Source organism: Engystomops pustulosus, chromosome 1 (assembly GCF_040894005.1).
Source record: "Engystomops pustulosus chromosome 1, aEngPut4.maternal, whole genome shotgun sequence".
Classification (NCBI taxonomy): Eukaryota; Metazoa; Chordata; class Amphibia; order Anura; family Leptodactylidae; genus Engystomops; species Engystomops pustulosus.
The window spans coordinates 276537321-276555225 of NC_092411.1; the positions used below are offsets into that span (position 1 = coordinate 276537321).

Genomic DNA, 17905 nt, shown 5'->3' on the forward strand with positions numbered 1-17905 from the left:
GGCCTGGTAGATGCTAAGTGTAGAGCAGTTCCTATTCCTGCCCGTGTTGCATCGCTGCTCCTGTGGAGATGGGATGGGGAAGAAGTGCTGACCCCTCCCTTCTATTTCAAAATAGACCACAGCCTTCCCCGTTTGTGGCCCATTTCTGTGTTTGAATCCTAAGGAAGAAAAAACATGTTGATGCCATATATACTCAATAAAAAAAAAATAATACTCATCCTCCGGCACCCAGATACTCGGCAGCAGCTCCCGATCCTCGGCGGCGGCTCCGCTTCTCTCTTCTTTCTTCACTAGCCGGCAGTCATCATCTGCCACATCATAGTGTGCGCCCGCTGGCAGATCGCATGGATGTGACTGCCGGCTAGTGAAGAAAGAAAAGGACTTGGAGCCGCCACTGCTGCCGCTGAGGACCGGGAGCCGCCGCTGCTGCCGCTGAGGACCGGGAGCCGCCGCTGCCGCCGCTGAGGCAGGCTGTATACTACATGGGGGCAGGCTGTATACTACATGGGGGCAGGCTGTATACTACTTGGGGGCAGGGTGGTTGTATACTACAGGCGGCTGGCTGGTTGTATACTACATGGGGGCTAGCTGGCTGTATACTACACCCTCGGCTTATACTTAAGTCAATAGGTTTCCCAGTTTTTGGAAAGGAAGGAAACTTTTTTTTGTCTCTTCTGCTTGAAGGATGTATCTTACTGATATTTCCTTATTGATACATGTGGCAATTGGTTATTCGTGACTTTGTGACTTCTTAAACCAAAAGTCTCCAAAAGTGTTAATGAGCAAATTTGCAACTTTTATAAAAGTGTCACCTTTCACACCTGGATTCAGGTGATAACTCAGGGAACACTGCATAAAACTAGACAATGGCCAAATTTAAATGAAGTCTTATCGCAATAAAAGCCACAAAAGTGCACATGCAACTTGGCAAAAAAGAAAGAAAAAAAACAAGCAAAAGTATTTCTATATGGGCCCCTGTGTGAAATGCAACAAGAAGACTAACACTTGGCATCTCATGCAGTGACTGAGACAGGAGAAAACGTCCTACACAATACTGGGGCGCCCCTAGTGGTGGAAGGACATCATTGCTCATAAAACAATTGTCACATAAACTCAGTGATTTTAATGTGTTGTGTATCTCGGTTTGCTGTATGTGTTATCTGAGTCAGGTTATAGTAAAGTATACATTTAATCAAACATGGTAATGGGGTATTGTGACAAGCCCCCCCCCCCCCACCACCACCACCACTCTTGTTATGGGGTGCATACACACTAGAGAGCCTTACAATTTAATACATAAATCCCAGGCTACCTACTCTTTTAGGCTGCATTCACATATATAATGCATATAGAGGACGTATATACGGCTATATATACGTCTCCTATAAGCTTCTGTGTGCTAACGGTACCGCGCCATGGCCGCAAAAACAGACGGAATGTGTTCTAACTTTGGCTGTAAGAAAGGTTGTGCGGCTCTATTCTCTATGGAGAGGGGATGGGTGAGTGGAGCTCAGCTCTCCTCCTCTCCAGTAAGTCTGACGTGTGCCCACCCAGCTATGGCAGGCCGAGCACACGATTGATTAAATGCGGCCGTAGCCTTGGACCTCGTTTATCACTTATCACTGCCACCTCCTAAGCAATTAGGCGCCTGGCTACATACATCCCCGCGGCACAGAACAGGTTATGTGAAGGCAGCTAAGCGTTAGTCTCAGGTTGTATGAGATACAGGATCTCACAGTCCCCATAGTAATTATGTAAAGAAAACGAGTCCACACAAGTTGATTTGTACTTTTTCCTCTTTTAGTGATTCACGAGACAAGTACAAAACTTTCACATATAAAACATCTACTTGTCATTTGCTATATTATACTTCACACTGTCCTATACTTCACACAGTCCTATACTTCACACAGTCCTATACTTCACACAGTCCTTAGATCAGAAAGTTCAAGTTCCAAGTCTTCCTGCATTTATTCCATAGGTAAATCCAGGTAAATTACCCTCCATGTCATCACACAACATAAAAGCACTTGCAGATACAGGGGCTCATTTACTTTCCCGTCCGGAGGAGTTCACAGAAAGCACATTGTCCGACCGGAATGCCCTGTGCCGCGATTCACTAAGATCCTGCATGTGTCGCTTCCCCGCTCAAGTCCGACAGAGTTCACCTTCTTCTTCCTGGTGCATGTAAGGGCTTGGGCTTGCGACACAATTTGAAAGTTAAATCCCGCGCTCAGTCCAAATCAGGCGGATCGTCCAATGACACATCCCCCAATTTGTGTCGCATGGAAGTGAGTGCAGCTGCGCCAAAATCTGATCGCGTGCACAATCCCAGCACAGACACCTGTTAAATACCTGTCCAAGCCGTGCAATCCCCAAAAAAGGCGCAAAGTCTAACAAAAGTGCGATCTGCAACCCTTATTAAATGAGCCCCACAATCATTCTCTTTTGTAAGGACTCACATCCATTGACCTTGGACAGAGACGCCGCTCTCCACGAGAATCGTGACAAAACGGTGTCAGACACATCCTGTGTACTATGGACGTTAAAAGTTTGTATAGCAATATCCCTATAGATGAGGGTATGCAGATTCACGTAGTCACCACGTTATTCTTTGGTTAACCCCTTTCTGACCAGACCTTAAAAGGTTTCCATGACCGGAGGATTTTTAACTCATTCTCATACCTATTGCTTTAGAACTTTATATCTACATATGACGTCATTCTATGATGATCAGGATTTTACTTTGCTCAGTCTTGGGCTCTATTTAAGGAACCTCCTGGATTTGTGTATAAAATGGGAAAATTGTTCACTAATCGCCTTATTTATGCTGATATTAATAAAAAGAAATCATGAGAACAATCTTTTTTCTGATCACCGTGTGGCGGACCCTTCGCCTGTTTGTCATTACTGGAAATTACAGGACATACCCCTGAGGAAGTCATCCTGTACGACGATACGCGTGGGGAGCCTTGTGCCGGTGTCCTCCTTCCTTCCTCCCGCCTGGTTGCCATTCTAACAGGCTTTTTTACATGCCACGCTGCCTATAGCTGGCATTTCAACTGGTGAGATGTACATTGGGTGACAGCATTAGTTTCATTTTGTATTACTTTTCGCACATAGGCACTTTGTTGCCGTTTCCAATCGGATAATATTAGTGATAGGTTACTATTGGGCTTAGTGCAATTAGTACTTTTTCTTACATGTTTTCTGTTGGGCTGTGTTTACAGGTGTGTTCCTCAGGATTTATATGATACTTTTCCAGATGAGTATTATAGGGAGGTTGGAATTCTAGACCGAAATTGTGTAGGACAGGCACTACCAAGGTATACGAATGTATGTAAGCCAACGCACCCCAATTGCTATACAATCCAAACAAAAATAGGAAAAAGGTGGGATGCACACGGCTAGACAGAAATATAACAAAAAATGTTTATTGGATAAGTAACAATTTTAAATACAATCAAGACGGGACAACAATAAAGTCACTGAATAGGTGACGATACGAGTGGGGTCTGCCTACCCTCCCTCTCTATCTGCCTACACCTGCCTGCCTTGCTCTATTGTCTCATTCTACGACAACATGGTATTGTATATGTTGGGCATGTAGGGATCGATGCATCAGAGCTTTGTTACATTGGTCAATTGCACTTTTCATGCTTCCATTTTTTTTTGCACATTAGCTCTATATGGTTATTCATATTCTGGTCCTTATGGTTACTGTAGTTCTACTCTTGGCAGACTGTAGTAGGGGTTTCGGCCCTCGGCAGCTTTGTACACCCCTCTGGTGAACTTTTTAAGTGTTTTTATATTTATTGTTGTCCCGTCTTGATTGTGTTAAAAATTGTTACTTATCCATAAAACATTTTTTGTTATATTTCTGTCTAGCCTTGTGTACACATCCCACCTTTTTCTTGTTTTGCTTGTGATTGGGATGTTGGAATTCATTATCAAGTCACTGGACATTTGTTGTGTACGGTTGACACATACCGGGGTCACCATTTTGTATCTCATGTACATTATGTATTTTAATTGTTTTTAAATGTGTGTCTTTAGAGTGGTCTGTCTTGGAATTAATAAAAATGGATTTTCTGCAAAATTTATTCATTAGCCGTTTTTCATGCATTCCTTTTTTCTTTCTTCTTGTATGTGGGGGTCATTTACTAAGGGCCCGATTTGCGTTTTCCCAACGTGTTACCCGAATATTTCCGATTTGCGCCAATTTTCCCTGAATTGCCCCGGGATTTTGGCACACACAATCGGATTGTGGCGCATCGGCGCTGGCATGCACGCGACGGAAATCAGGGGGCGTGGCCGAACGAAAACCCAACGGATTTGGAAAAACCGCCGAATTTAAAAAAAAAAAGTGTTGCAGGACTTGCGCTTACCTTCACCAGGAATAGGCCGGTGAACTTCAGGGCATTCAGGGGGGCCTCGGGGAACTTCAGCGCAGCAGCGACACCTGGTGGACGTCGGAGGAACTAACTTAGTGAATCCCGGCAGGACCCGAATCCACTGCACAGAACGCACCGCTGGATTGCGAATGGATCGGGTAAGTAAATCTGCCCCTTTGTGTCTAATTTAATGCACAGGCTTTTTTTTTTTGCATTTGGACTGTGCTAACCAACCTTGTTTTATTGTGGAAATGTAATTCTATAATTAATGGAGATTAGAAGAGATTGTCACATCCCTTTCAGGGAATAGATAATAATGGATGAGATTCTGGTGTCATTTCCCTCGTGTAACTCACTTTCACTGAGACAGAAGACGACATTTATCCAGACCCGGCTTTCCTGACAGTAAGGAGAAATATACAGATGACGGAAGGACAGAGGCTCAAACATGTGTCAGAGGCGCCGGTCACTGCCAGCATTTTCCATTTTGTTTAATTACATTGAAAAGTCCTGTAATATTTCTCCATTAGAGCATTATCCTAAGATAAGACGTCCATACAGTGACAGATCTGGCACAAAGTTACACTTTCTGTTATATAAAAAACTCACAGATGTCACCAGAACCTGAACCCCTGATCGCTCCGATAGTTTCTTCTTCTTTTATTACTCTGTATGAAGCTTTATTATAGAGACATAATGGGGAAGGAGGTTTTTGTACGGCTCTGTATCACTGTGTGAGAGGGAAAGCTTCATCCTGCTGACAGTAATAATCTGCTGCATCGTCTTCTGTCACTTTTGTGATTTTAAGAGTGAAATCATGGTCATATCCAGATCCAGTGACCCGGTCTGGGACTCCTGTGTATCTGCGGGTAGCACCATGGATAAGAAGCTGTGGCCGTTCTCCAGCTTTCTGCTTGTACCAGTGTAAGTCATCATCTATCGCTGTAGTGCATGTACATGAGATGGTGACTGTCTCCCCCGGGGACACAGAGATATAACCTGGACTCTGGGTCATCACAATCTCTCCACAGGATCCTGAGGATTAGAAGAGACAGATTCATTAGTGATAAATGTCTGGATCTATTCCTAGAAATCCTGATCTGATGATTGATCCCACTGTATAGATTTCTCTCCACACAATCCTGGAATGATCCCAATCTCTCACCCTGAATAGAAATGAAGATCACAGCCAGCAGAGAACTGCCAGACACCATCTTGATGTTTGTGGAGGGTCAGATACAGACTATAAGATGAGACAATGTGTAGGATGAGATGTATATAGAGAGTGACAGGGGAGGGGACAGCGGACCCCCAGAGACTGTGTATGGAAATACTGGGGACATGGAAATCCTGTGGTTACAATGTGTGACATGAGGAGGATCATGTAGAAGGGAGAAAACATCTGACACCTGACAATGAAGACGTCACATAGAGGCAGGAGGAAGATGAGGTTATAGAGAATAATCATACAGCAAGTGAGTAGAAATTTACTGTAAGTGTCCGATATAATAATTCTATACCATATACATAGTTTTGCCATCAATATTTAATTACCACAGATGAGGGGTAGTTACTATCTATGGGCGCATCTGTCGTGCTTAGTGCGTCTGCTTTCTTTTTTGGCTCATCTGCTTGGAAGATATATCATAGTGATATTTTTCTTATTGATACACATGGCATATGGTTTTTAGTGAATTTGCGACTTTTCATAGCAGAAGTCTTCAAAAGTCGATCAGCCCTAAGCTATTTTCTACGCCTGTTAGGTCAAAGCTAGGGATTTGTATAAAAATTTGTGACCTTTTAAAAAAGTAGCATTTTTCACATCTGGATTCAGGTGATAACTGCAGCAAACTAGACAAATGGTGAACTTTGAAGGGAGACTTTATTAGGCGCATTACAAGTCGCAAAAGTGCACATGTACCATGAAAATGAGCAAAAGCGAAAGAAAATACAAGAGATTTGCTACATGTTCCTCTGTGAGAAATGAAACAAGACGACTTGTTATTCAGTGTAATCTCCACTAGAGATGAGCAAGCATACCTGTCCGAGCTTGATGCTCGTTCGAGTATTAGAGTACTCGGAACGGCTCGTTGCTCGGACGAGTATTTCCCCTGCTCGAGATCGAGCATTTAAAGGGGTTGTCCGAGTTCTTGAAAAAAAGCTAAAAGTGGCCGTTACAGGGCTGCTTAAGAAAAATAAAGATGTACTTACCTTCCGGTGCCCTCCGGTATCCAACGCTGCTGTCACTCCGGTCCGGGCGCCATGTAAACAAACATGGCCGCCGGAGCAGCGCTGGATTCACCTTCCGGCCGGCCGTGGCCGGGCACGCCTATCCGTCCCTATACACAGCATTGTGGATACCGGAGGGCACCAGAAGGTAAGTACATCTTTATTTTTATTAAGCAACCCTGTCCCGGCCACTTTTAGCTTTTTTTCAAGAACTCGGACAACCCCTTTAATTAAGAAAAGACAGTGAAGGACAGTGAAGAATACATTTAAAGCAGTGAACACGGAATCATTTAAGTGAAGAACACAGTGCAGATGTTCCGTACATCTGCTAACTTACCCGAAGACACGAGCGCCGAACGGTGGAGGGGGGGCTGGGGCGGGCATGGAGTATCGGAGCGGGGCTATAGTAGGCATTGAGGAGCGGAGCAGGGCTGGAGTGGGCATGGAGGAGCAGAGCAGGGGCTGGAGCGGGCATGGAGGAGCGGGCATGGAGGAGCGGGGCTATAGTGGGCATGGAGGAGCAGAGCAGGGGCTGGAGCGGGCATGGTGGAGCAGGCGGGGCTATAGCAGGCATGGAGGAGCGGAGCGGGACTGGAGCGGGCATGGAGGAGCGGAGCGGGCATGAAGGAGCGGAGCGGGGCTATAGCGGGAATGGAGGAGCCGGGCTGGAGCGGGCATGGAGGAGTGGAGCTGGCATGGAGGAACGGAGCGAGGGCTGGAGCGGGCATGGAGGAGCGGAGCGGGGCTGGAGCGGGCATAGCGGAGCGGGGCTGAAGCGGGCATGGAGGAGCGGAGCGGGGTTGGAGCGAAACGTAGCGGGCATGAAGGAGAGGAGCGGGGGCTGAAGTGGAGGCTGGAGCGGAGCGGGCTGGAGCAGTACCAACAGTCCGACCCTGATCACATCACAGCCCAGCCCGAGCACAGAAATAACACAGTGAAGAACACATTGCAGATGTTTCCGTACATCTGCTAACTTATCGGAAGACGCGCGCCGAACGGTGGAGGGGGGGCTGGGGCGGGCATGGAGTATCGGAGCGGGGCTATAGTGGGCATTGAGGAGCGGAGCAGGGCTGGAGTGGGCATGGAGGAGCAGAGCAGGGGCTGGAGCGGGCATGGAGGAGCGGGCATGGAGGAGCGGGGCTATAGTGGGCATGGAGGAGCAGAGCAGGGGCTGGAGCGGGCATGGTGGAGCAGGCGGGGCTATAGCGGGCATGGAGGAGCGGAGCGGGACTGGAGCGGGCATGGAGGAGCGGAGCGGGCATGAAGGAGCGGGGCTATAGCGGGAATGGAGGAGCCGGGCTGGAGCGGGCATGGAGGAGTGGAGCTGGCATGGAGGAACGGAGCGAGGGCTGGAGCGGGCATGGAGGAGCGGAGCAGGGCTGGAGCGGGCATAGCGGAGCGGGGCTGGAGCGGGCATGGAGGAGCGGAGCGGGGTTGGAGCGAAACGTAGCGGGCATGGAGGAGAGGAGTGGGGGCTGAAGTGGAGGCTGGAGCGGAGCGGGGCTGGAGCAGTACCAACAGTCCGACCCTGATCACATCACAGCCCAGCCCGAGCACAGAAATAACACAGTGAAGAACACATTGCAGATGTTTCCGTACATCTGCTAACTTATCGGAAGACGCGCGCCGAACGGTGTTCTTCACAATAGTATGTGAAGAAGATTATGTGTGAAGAACACATTGCAGATGTATGGAAACACCTAGTGGTGGGAGGACATAAATGCTTATAAAGGAATTGTCACATCCACAGAGCAGTCCCCACAGTCTCCACTTGTCCTTTTTACCCCAATACGTACATTATCAAGACTTGATATCTTATTTTAAATAATAATGTATATTGATAAAAGTAAATTTTTCACCCCTTCCCAAGAGCTCGGGCAGAGACGCTGCTCTCCACAAGACACATCCTGTGTACTATGGACATTAAAAGTTTGTATAGCTATATCCCTATAGATGATGGTATGCCAACTCACGTAGTCGCCATGTTATTTTTTGGATAACCCTTTTCTGACCAGACCTTAAAAGGTTTCAATCTCCAGAGCATTTTTATCTACCGTATATACTCATGTGTAAGCCTAGTTTTTCAGTACAAAAAATGTGTCAAAAAACCTCACATCGGCTTATACACGAGTCAATAAAAAACAAAAAAATTACATACTCACTTTCCGGTGCCCAGATGCTTGTTGCGGCTCTTCTTCTGTCTTCTCTCCACTTTTACAGCCAGCAGAGCCGTGGCCATGCAATCTACCGGCCGGCACATACTATGATGCGGCCGATGGTGACCCCATAGTGTGCACAGGCTGGCAGATTGCATGGACATGGCTCTGCCGGCTGTTACAGCGGAAAGAAGACAGAAGAAGACCTGCAACGAGCATCGAGAAGCCGCAACGAGCATCGGATATGCCGGAAGGGGAGTATGTCAGCCCCTGACAGGCTGACAGGCTATATACAGGGGAGGCTGAGACCATTGCATTTCCCACCCTCGGCTTATACTCGAGTCAATAGGTTTTCCCAGTTTTGGTTGTAAAATTTGGGGCCTTGGCTTATACTGGAGTACATACAGTAATTTTCATACCTTTTGCTTTAAATGCAAAAACTTAATTTTTTTTGTGCAATACTGTAAAAATGTTTGTGCCATTTTTACCCTGACACACAGGGATAGTTAAAAAAAACTGTTTACCGTTTTTTGGGGTTAAAATTACAAAAACTGGCGAAAAATATTTTTTTGTGTGAAGTATAGTATCATTTTTTTTTTAGATTTCAAATGAACTCAAAATGACCAATATAAGTTAATTTCCCTTGTGCGTGATGGTCGTTTTGATATATAATATGTATATACTGGGGGAAAACGGAGCGACTATAGCGACGATTTTATAGTATGTGTGTAGTGGGGCGTATTTTTTATATTGTTTGAGAATATTAATGTTAATTTTTAAATATTTATTAATTTGTAGTGTTTGCATGTGTATTGTTACATTATATGTCTCCATAGGATCATAAGAGACCCCTGGGGGACATTTCTAAATTTTTTCTTTCTTTTTTTTAAAAATGTAAAATTATTATTTTTTTACTTTCTAGTTTTTACCTGTAACTAGGGCATCTATAAAACCCCCATTTATAGGGGGAAACGATCAGATATTTGATCAGACCCAGAGGCTCTGATAAAGCCCTGCAGACCCAGCAGTCACTCTGTTTGTGCGGGAACAGAAGAAAACTTCAGAGACATAAGGACGTTGGTGTAGACTCTGGACCCGATGACATCTTTCGTTAGTGGGCGGTCGGGGAGGGGAGGAGTTAAGATATGTGGGCGATGTGATTGGAGGCTGGGGGAGTAGTGAATTGGAATTAAAATACTGGATTCTGATTCTAAATGGATCTCATTAACCCATTGAGTTCACTGCCGAACGCGATACAATAATAATCTTACTTGGATTGTGACATGGTTAAAACTAATGAAGATTCTTTGATAACTACATTGTTTCTAAAACCAACAGATAAGAATAACCTCTGGAATAGATGTCGTTTCCATAATCCTCAAACTTTTTAAGGGTATCCCCAAAAGGTCAACTAACATGAGCAGACTGTACACGTAATATAGATACTGAATATGATAAGATCTAATGTAAATTTATTGATAAGTTTGTAGAGAAGGGACATAAGGAGGGCGGCGCGGTGACTGAGTGGGTAGCTGTGTTCCTGGGTTTGTGTCTTACCCAAGTCAACATCGTGGGTTTCCTCCGGGTCCTCTGGTTTCACTCACATACTGATAGGTCGTTAAGATTGTGAGCCCCATGGGGACAGGGACCAATTTGTCATGATTTGTGCAGCGCTGCGTAATCTGCGTGAATTATTATAAGAGAGAAGAGGTTTCAGAAAGGAGAAGAAGTAAAGAGGAAGGACAGGAGAGAACTGAGGAAAGGGAAAACTCTTACAGATAAGTAAGAATTGAAGTGTATTTATATCTACAATGACGTCATTCTATGATGACCTGGATTTTACTTTGCTATGAACCTCAGTATTGGGCTCTGTTTAAAGAGAACCCGTCATGCAAAATAACCCCCCTAAACTAAATTTATTTTCATAAACTTCCATTAGAGAGCATTGCCTCTATCCCTTCATTGTCCCTCTACATGCCTGTAAACCTAAGCAATGAGGTCCTAAAGCTGTATGCAAATGACCTGTGAAATGTCCAATGAAGCATTAGCATATTCAAGCTGTCCACTCTATTCATGAGTGGGAGGCACAGCCACACCCCCAGTGCTTGACTGACAGCCTGTATAATGATGTGAGGCTGTATAATGATGTGCTTCCTGGTGCTGGTGGCCCCTGCAGCCTGTGTGTGCATGTGTGTGTGTATATATAGGAGAGATACAGCAGCTCCAGGCAGCCATGTTACAGCAGAACATGTCAGATTCATGTGTAGCTGATGTCTGTTTCTCTCACCTGTGTATTAGGAGGATGCAGCATGTCAGCAGGTACAGCACACACACTAGCAATGCTTTACTATACATTACACAGAGACATGAGCCGGGGGAGGAGAGGGGAGGGGTAACAGGGGTGACATCACTGCCTCTGACCATGTGACCAGCCTCATTTACATGATAAAGAATAGATGATTTTACAATGAATAATGTATGAAATAACTAGATAAAGGCTGGGATGGGATCCTTGTGAGCTGCTCCAACAGGTAGAGGTGACAGGACAAGAGACACAGACCTGATGACAGGTGTCCTTTAAGGAACCTCCTAGATTTGTCTATAAAATGGGGAAATCGTTGGCTAATCGCCTTATTTGTGCTGCTATTAATACAAAGAAATTATGAAAACAATCTTTTTTCTGATCACAGTGTGGTGGACCCTCCGCCTGTTTGTCATTTCCAGAAATGTAATTCTATAATTAATGGAGATTAGAAGAGATTGTCACATCCCTTTCAGGGAATAGATAATAATGGATGAGATTCTTGTGTCATTTCCCTCGTGTAACTCACTTTCACTGAGACAGAAGACGACATTTATCCAGACCCGGCTTTCCTGACAGTGAGGAGAAATATACACATGACGGAAGGACAGAGGCTCAAACATGTGTCAGAGGCGCCGGTCACTGCCAGCATTTTCCATTTTGTTTTCCATTAGATTGAAAAGTCCTGTAATATTTCTACATTAGAGCTTTATCCTGAGATATGGGGGCACATTTACTTACCCGGTCCAGTCGCGATCCAGCGGCGGGTTCTCCGACGCTGATTCGGGTTCTGTCGGGATTCACTAAGGTCCGTGCACCAATATTCAACAGGTGTCGCTGCTGCGCCGAGGTCCGCTGGAGTTCACCTGCTTTTTTCTGGTGTATGTGAATGCTTGATCTTGCGACACAAATGGCCTTTTAAATTCCGCGGTTTTTCCGAATCCTTCGGGTTGTCCAGTGGCCACACCCCCCGATTTCTGTCGCGTGAAAGTCGGCGCGATTGGGGCAAAAATCGATCGCGTGCGCCACAATCCCGTGAAATACACCGCAAAGCGGAAATATTCGGGAAAAGCCTGACGGATTCGCGGCTGCGGACCCTTAGTAAATGTGCCCCATGACGTCCATACAGTGACAGATCTGGCACAGAGTTGCACTTTCTGTTATATACAAAACTCACAGATGTCACCAGAATCTGAACCCCTGATCGCTCCGATAGTTTCTTCTTCTTTTCTTACTTTGTATGAAGCTTTATTATATAATGAGGAAGGAGGTTTTTGTACGGCTCTGTATCACTGTGTGAGAGGGTAGTTATAATACTGCTGACAGTAATAATCTGCTGCATCGTCTTCTGTCACTTTTGTGATTTTAAGAGTGAAATCATAGTTATATCCAGATCCAGTGACCCGGTCTGGGACTCCTGTGTGTCTGTAGCTTGCACTATAGATAAGAAGCTGTGGCCGTTCTCCTGGTTTCTGTTGGTACCAGGCTATGTTATTCCCTGTATATTCACTGGATGTACATGAGATGGTGACTGTCTCCCCCGGGGACACAGAGATATAACCTGGAGTCTGGGTCATCACAATCTCTCCACAGGATCCTGAGGATTAGAAGAGACAGAGTCATTAGTGATAAATGTCTGGATCTATTCCTAGAAATCCTGATCTGATGATTGATCCCACTGTATAGATTTCTCACCACACAATCCTGGAATGATCCGAATCTCTCACCCTGAATAGAAATGAAGATCACAGCCAGCAGAGAACTGCCAGACACCATCTTGATGTTTGTGGAGGGTCAGATACAGACTATAAGATGAGACAATGTGTAGGATGAGATGTATATAGAGAGTGACAGGGGAGGGGACAGCGGACCCCCAGAGACTGTGTATGGAAATACTGGGGACATGGAAATCCTGTGGTTACAATGTGTGACATGAGGAGGATCATGTAGAAGGGAGAAAACATCTGACACCTGACAATGAAGACGTCACATAGAGGCAGGAGGGAGATTAGGTTAAGGAAATTAAACTTATAGTAAGTGATTAGAAATTTACTGTAAGTGTCCAATATAATAATTCTATACTCTATACATAGTTTGGCCATCAATATTTTATTACCACAGATGATGGGTAGTTACTAGCTATGGTTGGCAGCTGATAACATTCCCAATGCCACCAAGATGGAGAGATTAGCGAGTAGCATAATAAAAAACCTCATGATGAATCTGCCAGCACTAAGGCTTCATGTACATGACCCTGTATGTCGTCCTCAAGCCTCACCGCATGTCTGCCATTGACTTCTATACTGAACCGTCACAGTGCAGAGAAACCGAGCAGTCTAACGGGCCTGGTAGATGCTAAGTGTAGAGCAGTTCCTATTCCTGCCCGTGTTACAGAGTGGCTGCTCAGCTCCTGTGCAGATGGGAGAGAGGAGGGGGGAAAACCGCTGACCCCTCCCTTCTCCACCCGTCTGAAACAGGCCACAAACTTTTCCATGTCCTATGATGCGTTTTTTGCACATGTTTGAGTCTGTGAGTCCAAAAGAAACGAATTAGGGGCTCGGGCGTCCAGATGACTGTGGGCGCATCTATCGATGTCTCGCTTTGTGCGTCTGCTTTCTTTTTTGGCTCATTTGCTTGGAATATATATCATAGTGGTATTTTCCTTTTTGATACATCTGGCATCTGATTTTTAGTGAATTTGTGACTTTTCAAAAACTAGACAAATGGACAACTTTGTAAGGGAGACTGTATTAGGCGCAATAAAAGTCGCAAAAGTGCACATGTACCATGAAATGAGCAAAAAAAGAAAGAAAATACAAGAGGTTTGCTACATGTTCCTCTGTGAGAGAAGAAACAAGACAACACCTACCCGCTCATGCATGTACCTTATCAATACTGGGGCTCCCCCTAGTGGTGGAAGGACATCATTGCTTATAAAGGAACTGTCACATCCACAGAGTAGTGTAGCTTCTGGACATGAAATAAGGGAAATAAGTCTCCACTTGTCCTTTTTACACCAATATGTACATTATCAAGATTTGATATCTTATTTTAAATAATAATGTGTTCGAATAAAATTTAATTTTGAAGTCACCCTCATCCATATTTACCTCATTGATAACCAATTTGATGGGGGACACATCCGTGTAACCTCAGTGATTTTAAGGTGTTGTGTATCTCGGTTTGCACTCTGATAAAGTACTCTTTATGTGTGATTGGAGTCAGGTTGTAGTAAAGTTCATATTTAATCACACATGGTTATCGGGTATTGTGACAACCCCCCCCCCTCCCCCCACACACACTCTTGAGTTACGTCACGGGGTGCACTCACAATTTATTACATAAATCCCGGCCCACCTCTGCATAATGGCGCCTTTACGCAAAATTTTACTCTCTTATCCATGGCACTAGCTCACTTATCCCTGCCACCACCTACACTTTACTCATGAAGTTATAATAGGAAGGCAAATAGGCAGAGAATGGGTTAAGTGAAGGCAGCTAAACATCAGTCTCAGCTGTATGACATACAGGATCTCTCAGTCCCAATAGTAATAGTAATTTGTTATATACCAACACCCCTACAGACGAGGGTTTGCATGTAGTTAAAGACTGAGTGATAATCCAGTACTGGATCATTACGACTCTGCTGGATATTGTGCTCAAAAATAACTATTTCCGATTTGGATCTGATTGCTACCTGCAGCTATTGGGGTCTTCTATAGTGTCTCTATATGGGGGCTTTAAGTTCAGCCAATATTTTTATGTCAACGTTTGAAGACCAGTTTCTCCCAGAACAGACACTTAGTCACCATGTTATTCATTGGATAAGATATGTGGATGGCTGTTTTGTAGGCTGGGGGGGTAATTTATAGGTGTCAAAAGAGTAGATTTTATTTCTGAATGGATGTCACAAACTCATTGATTTCACTGCCGAATACGATACAATAATAATCCTGCTTAGATGTTACAGTGGTTAAAACTAATGAAGGTTCTTTAATGACTACATTGTTATCAAAACCAAAAGATAAGAACAACCTGAGGAATAGATGTCGTTTCCATAATTCTCAGACCTTTAGATGTATCACAAAAAGTCATCTAATAAGACCACAGAGTTTGATGGAATGAACGTTGGGATTAGGTCTCATGCTAAATATGGACCGATAGTCCAGAATAGAGATAATCTTGTGGAGAAGGAAAAGAAGAAAATATGGAGAAACTCCAGTGGCTAAAGATTTTTTTGAATGTAGATATCAAGTGTCTGACTTACGCTGGATGGTGTTGGAGGAAGTTACGTGTAATGAGTTATGTGTAATACGTTGGAGTAGCAGAGCCGGGGAGGAGAAGGCGAAAGGTGAGTATTAGAGATGAGCGAACATGCTCGTCCGAGCTTGATGCTCGGTCGAGCATTAGGGTACTCGAAACTGCTCGTTACTCGGACGAATACTTCGCCCGCTCGAGAAAATGGCAGCTCCCGCCGTTTTGCTTTTTGGCGGCCAGAAACAGAGCCAATCACAAGCCAGGAGACTCTGCACTCCACCCAGCATGACGTGGTACCCTTAAACGTCGATAGCAGTGGTTGGCTGGCCAGATCAGGTGACCCTGGGATAGACTAGCCGCTGGCCGCGCTGCTCGGATCATTCTGTCTCTGGATGCCGCTAGGGAGAGAGCTGCTGCTGCTCAGGGAAAGCGTTAGGGTGTTCTATTAGCTTACTGTTAGGCAGGAGTGATTCTCAAAGAACCCAACAGCCCTTCTTAGGGCTACAATAACGTTCTACTTTTTTTATTTTAATTTGCATCTTTTACCATTTTGTGAGGAATTAGCAGGGGGACTTGCTACCGTTGTGTTTAGCTCTTAGTGGCACACATATCCATAGCAAAGACCGAAGTGGGAAAATTCAGTAGGGGTTGGATTTCTATTAGGCAATAACTCAGTGTCATCTCATCTGGCATAGTACTGTGCTTCCTTTGATACTTGGCTAGAAAATAGCCATAGGAGAATACAAACAGCTTCTTGAAGCCTACAGTAGCGTTCTATATATTTGATTTCTGGTTGATCTGCTGGTGACTGTAGTTTCTGCAGTGCATGTACTTGCCAATTCTGAGCAATTTGTAGTGGGACTTGCGACCGCTGTGTTCTGCGCTTAGTGGCGCACATATCCATAGCAAAGGCTGAAGTGGCAAAATTCAGTAGGGGTTGGATTTCTATTAGGCAATAACTCAGTGTCATCTCATCTGGCATAGTACTGTGCTTCCTTTGATACTTGGCTAGAAAATAGCCATAGGAGAATACAAACAGCTTCTTGAAGCCTACAGTAGCGTTCTATATATTTGATTTCTGGTTGATCTGCTGGTGACTGTAGTTTCTGCAGTGCATGTACTTGCCAATTCTGAGCAATTTGTAGTGAGACTTGCGACCGCTGTGTTCTGCGCTTAGTGGCGCACATATCCATAGCAAAGGCTGAAGTGGCAAAATTCAGTAGGGGTTGGATTTCTATTAGGCAATAACTCAGTGTCATCTCATCTGGCATAGTACTGTGCTTCCTTTGATACTTGGCTAGAAAATAGCCATAGGAGAATACAAACAGCTTCTTGAAGCCTACAGTAGCGTTCTATATATTTGATTTCTGGTTGATCTGCTGGTGACTGTAGTTTCTGCAGTGCATGTACTTGCCAATTCTGAGCAATTTGTAGTGGGACTTGCGACCGCTGTGTTCTGCGCTTAGTGGCGCACATATCCATAGCAAAGGCTGAAGTGGCAAAATTCAGTAGGGGTTGGATTTCTATTAGGCAATAACTCAGTGTCATCTCATCTGGCATAGTACTGTGCTTCCTTTGATACTTGGCTAGAAAATAGCCATAGGAGAATACAAACAGCTTCTTGAAGCCTACAGTAGCGTTCTATATATTTGATTTCTGGTTGATCTGCTGGTGACTGTAGTTTCTGCAGTGCATGTACTTGCCAATTCTGAGCAATTTGTAGTGGGACTTGCGACCGCTGTGTTCTGCGCTTAGTGGCGCACATATCCATAGCAAAGGCTGAAGTGGCAAAATTCAGTAGGGGTTGGATTTCTATTAGGCAATAACTCAGTGTCATCTCATCTGGCATAGTACTGTGCTTCCTTTGATACTTGGCTAGAAAATAGCCATAGGAGAATACAAACAGCTTCTTGAAGCCTACAGTAGCGTTCTATATATTTGATTTCTGGTTGATCTGCTGGTGACTGTAGTTTCTGCAGTGCATGTACTTGCCAATTCTGAGCAATTTGTAGTGAGACTTGCGACCGCTGTGTTCTGCGCTTAGTGGCGCACATATCCATAGCAAAGGCTGAAGTGGCAAAATTCAGTAGGGGTTGGATTTCTATTAGGCAATAACTCAGTGTCATCTCATCTGGCATAGTACTGTGCTTCCTTTGATACTTGGCTAGAAAATAGCCATAGGAGAATACAAACAGCTTCTTGAAGCCTACAGTAGCGTTCTATATATTTGATTTCTGGTTGATCTGCTGGTGACTGTAGTTTCTGCAGTGCATGTACTTGCCAATTCTGAGCAATTTGTAGTGGGACTTGCGACCGCTGTGTTCTGCGCTTAGTGGCGCACATATCCATAGCAAAGGCTGAAGTGGCAAAATTCAGTAGGGGTTGGATTTCTATTAGGCAATAACTCAGTGTCATCTCATCTGGCATAGTACTGTGCTTCCTTTGATACTTGGCTAGAAAATAGCCATAGGAGAATACAAACAGCTTCTTGAAGCCTACAGTAGCGTTCTATATATTTGATTTATGGTTGATCTGCTGGTGACTGTAGTTTCTGCAGTGCATGTACT

General features: G+C 44.7%; 1 gene segment (V, D, J or C); it reads right to left on the bottom strand.

Moving 5' to 3' along the window:
* The window catches only part of LOC140082127 (Ig kappa chain V region Mem5-like), a 166862-nt gene extending 153990 nt beyond the window's left edge, over positions 1-12872 (bottom strand). Inside the window, 2 exon segments of the V gene segment in view lie at positions 12384-12678; positions 12809-12872. Of these exon segments, the coding sequence occupies positions 12384-12678; positions 12809-12857 (344 nt within the window).
* Positions 12873-17905: the final 5033 nt, after the last annotated feature.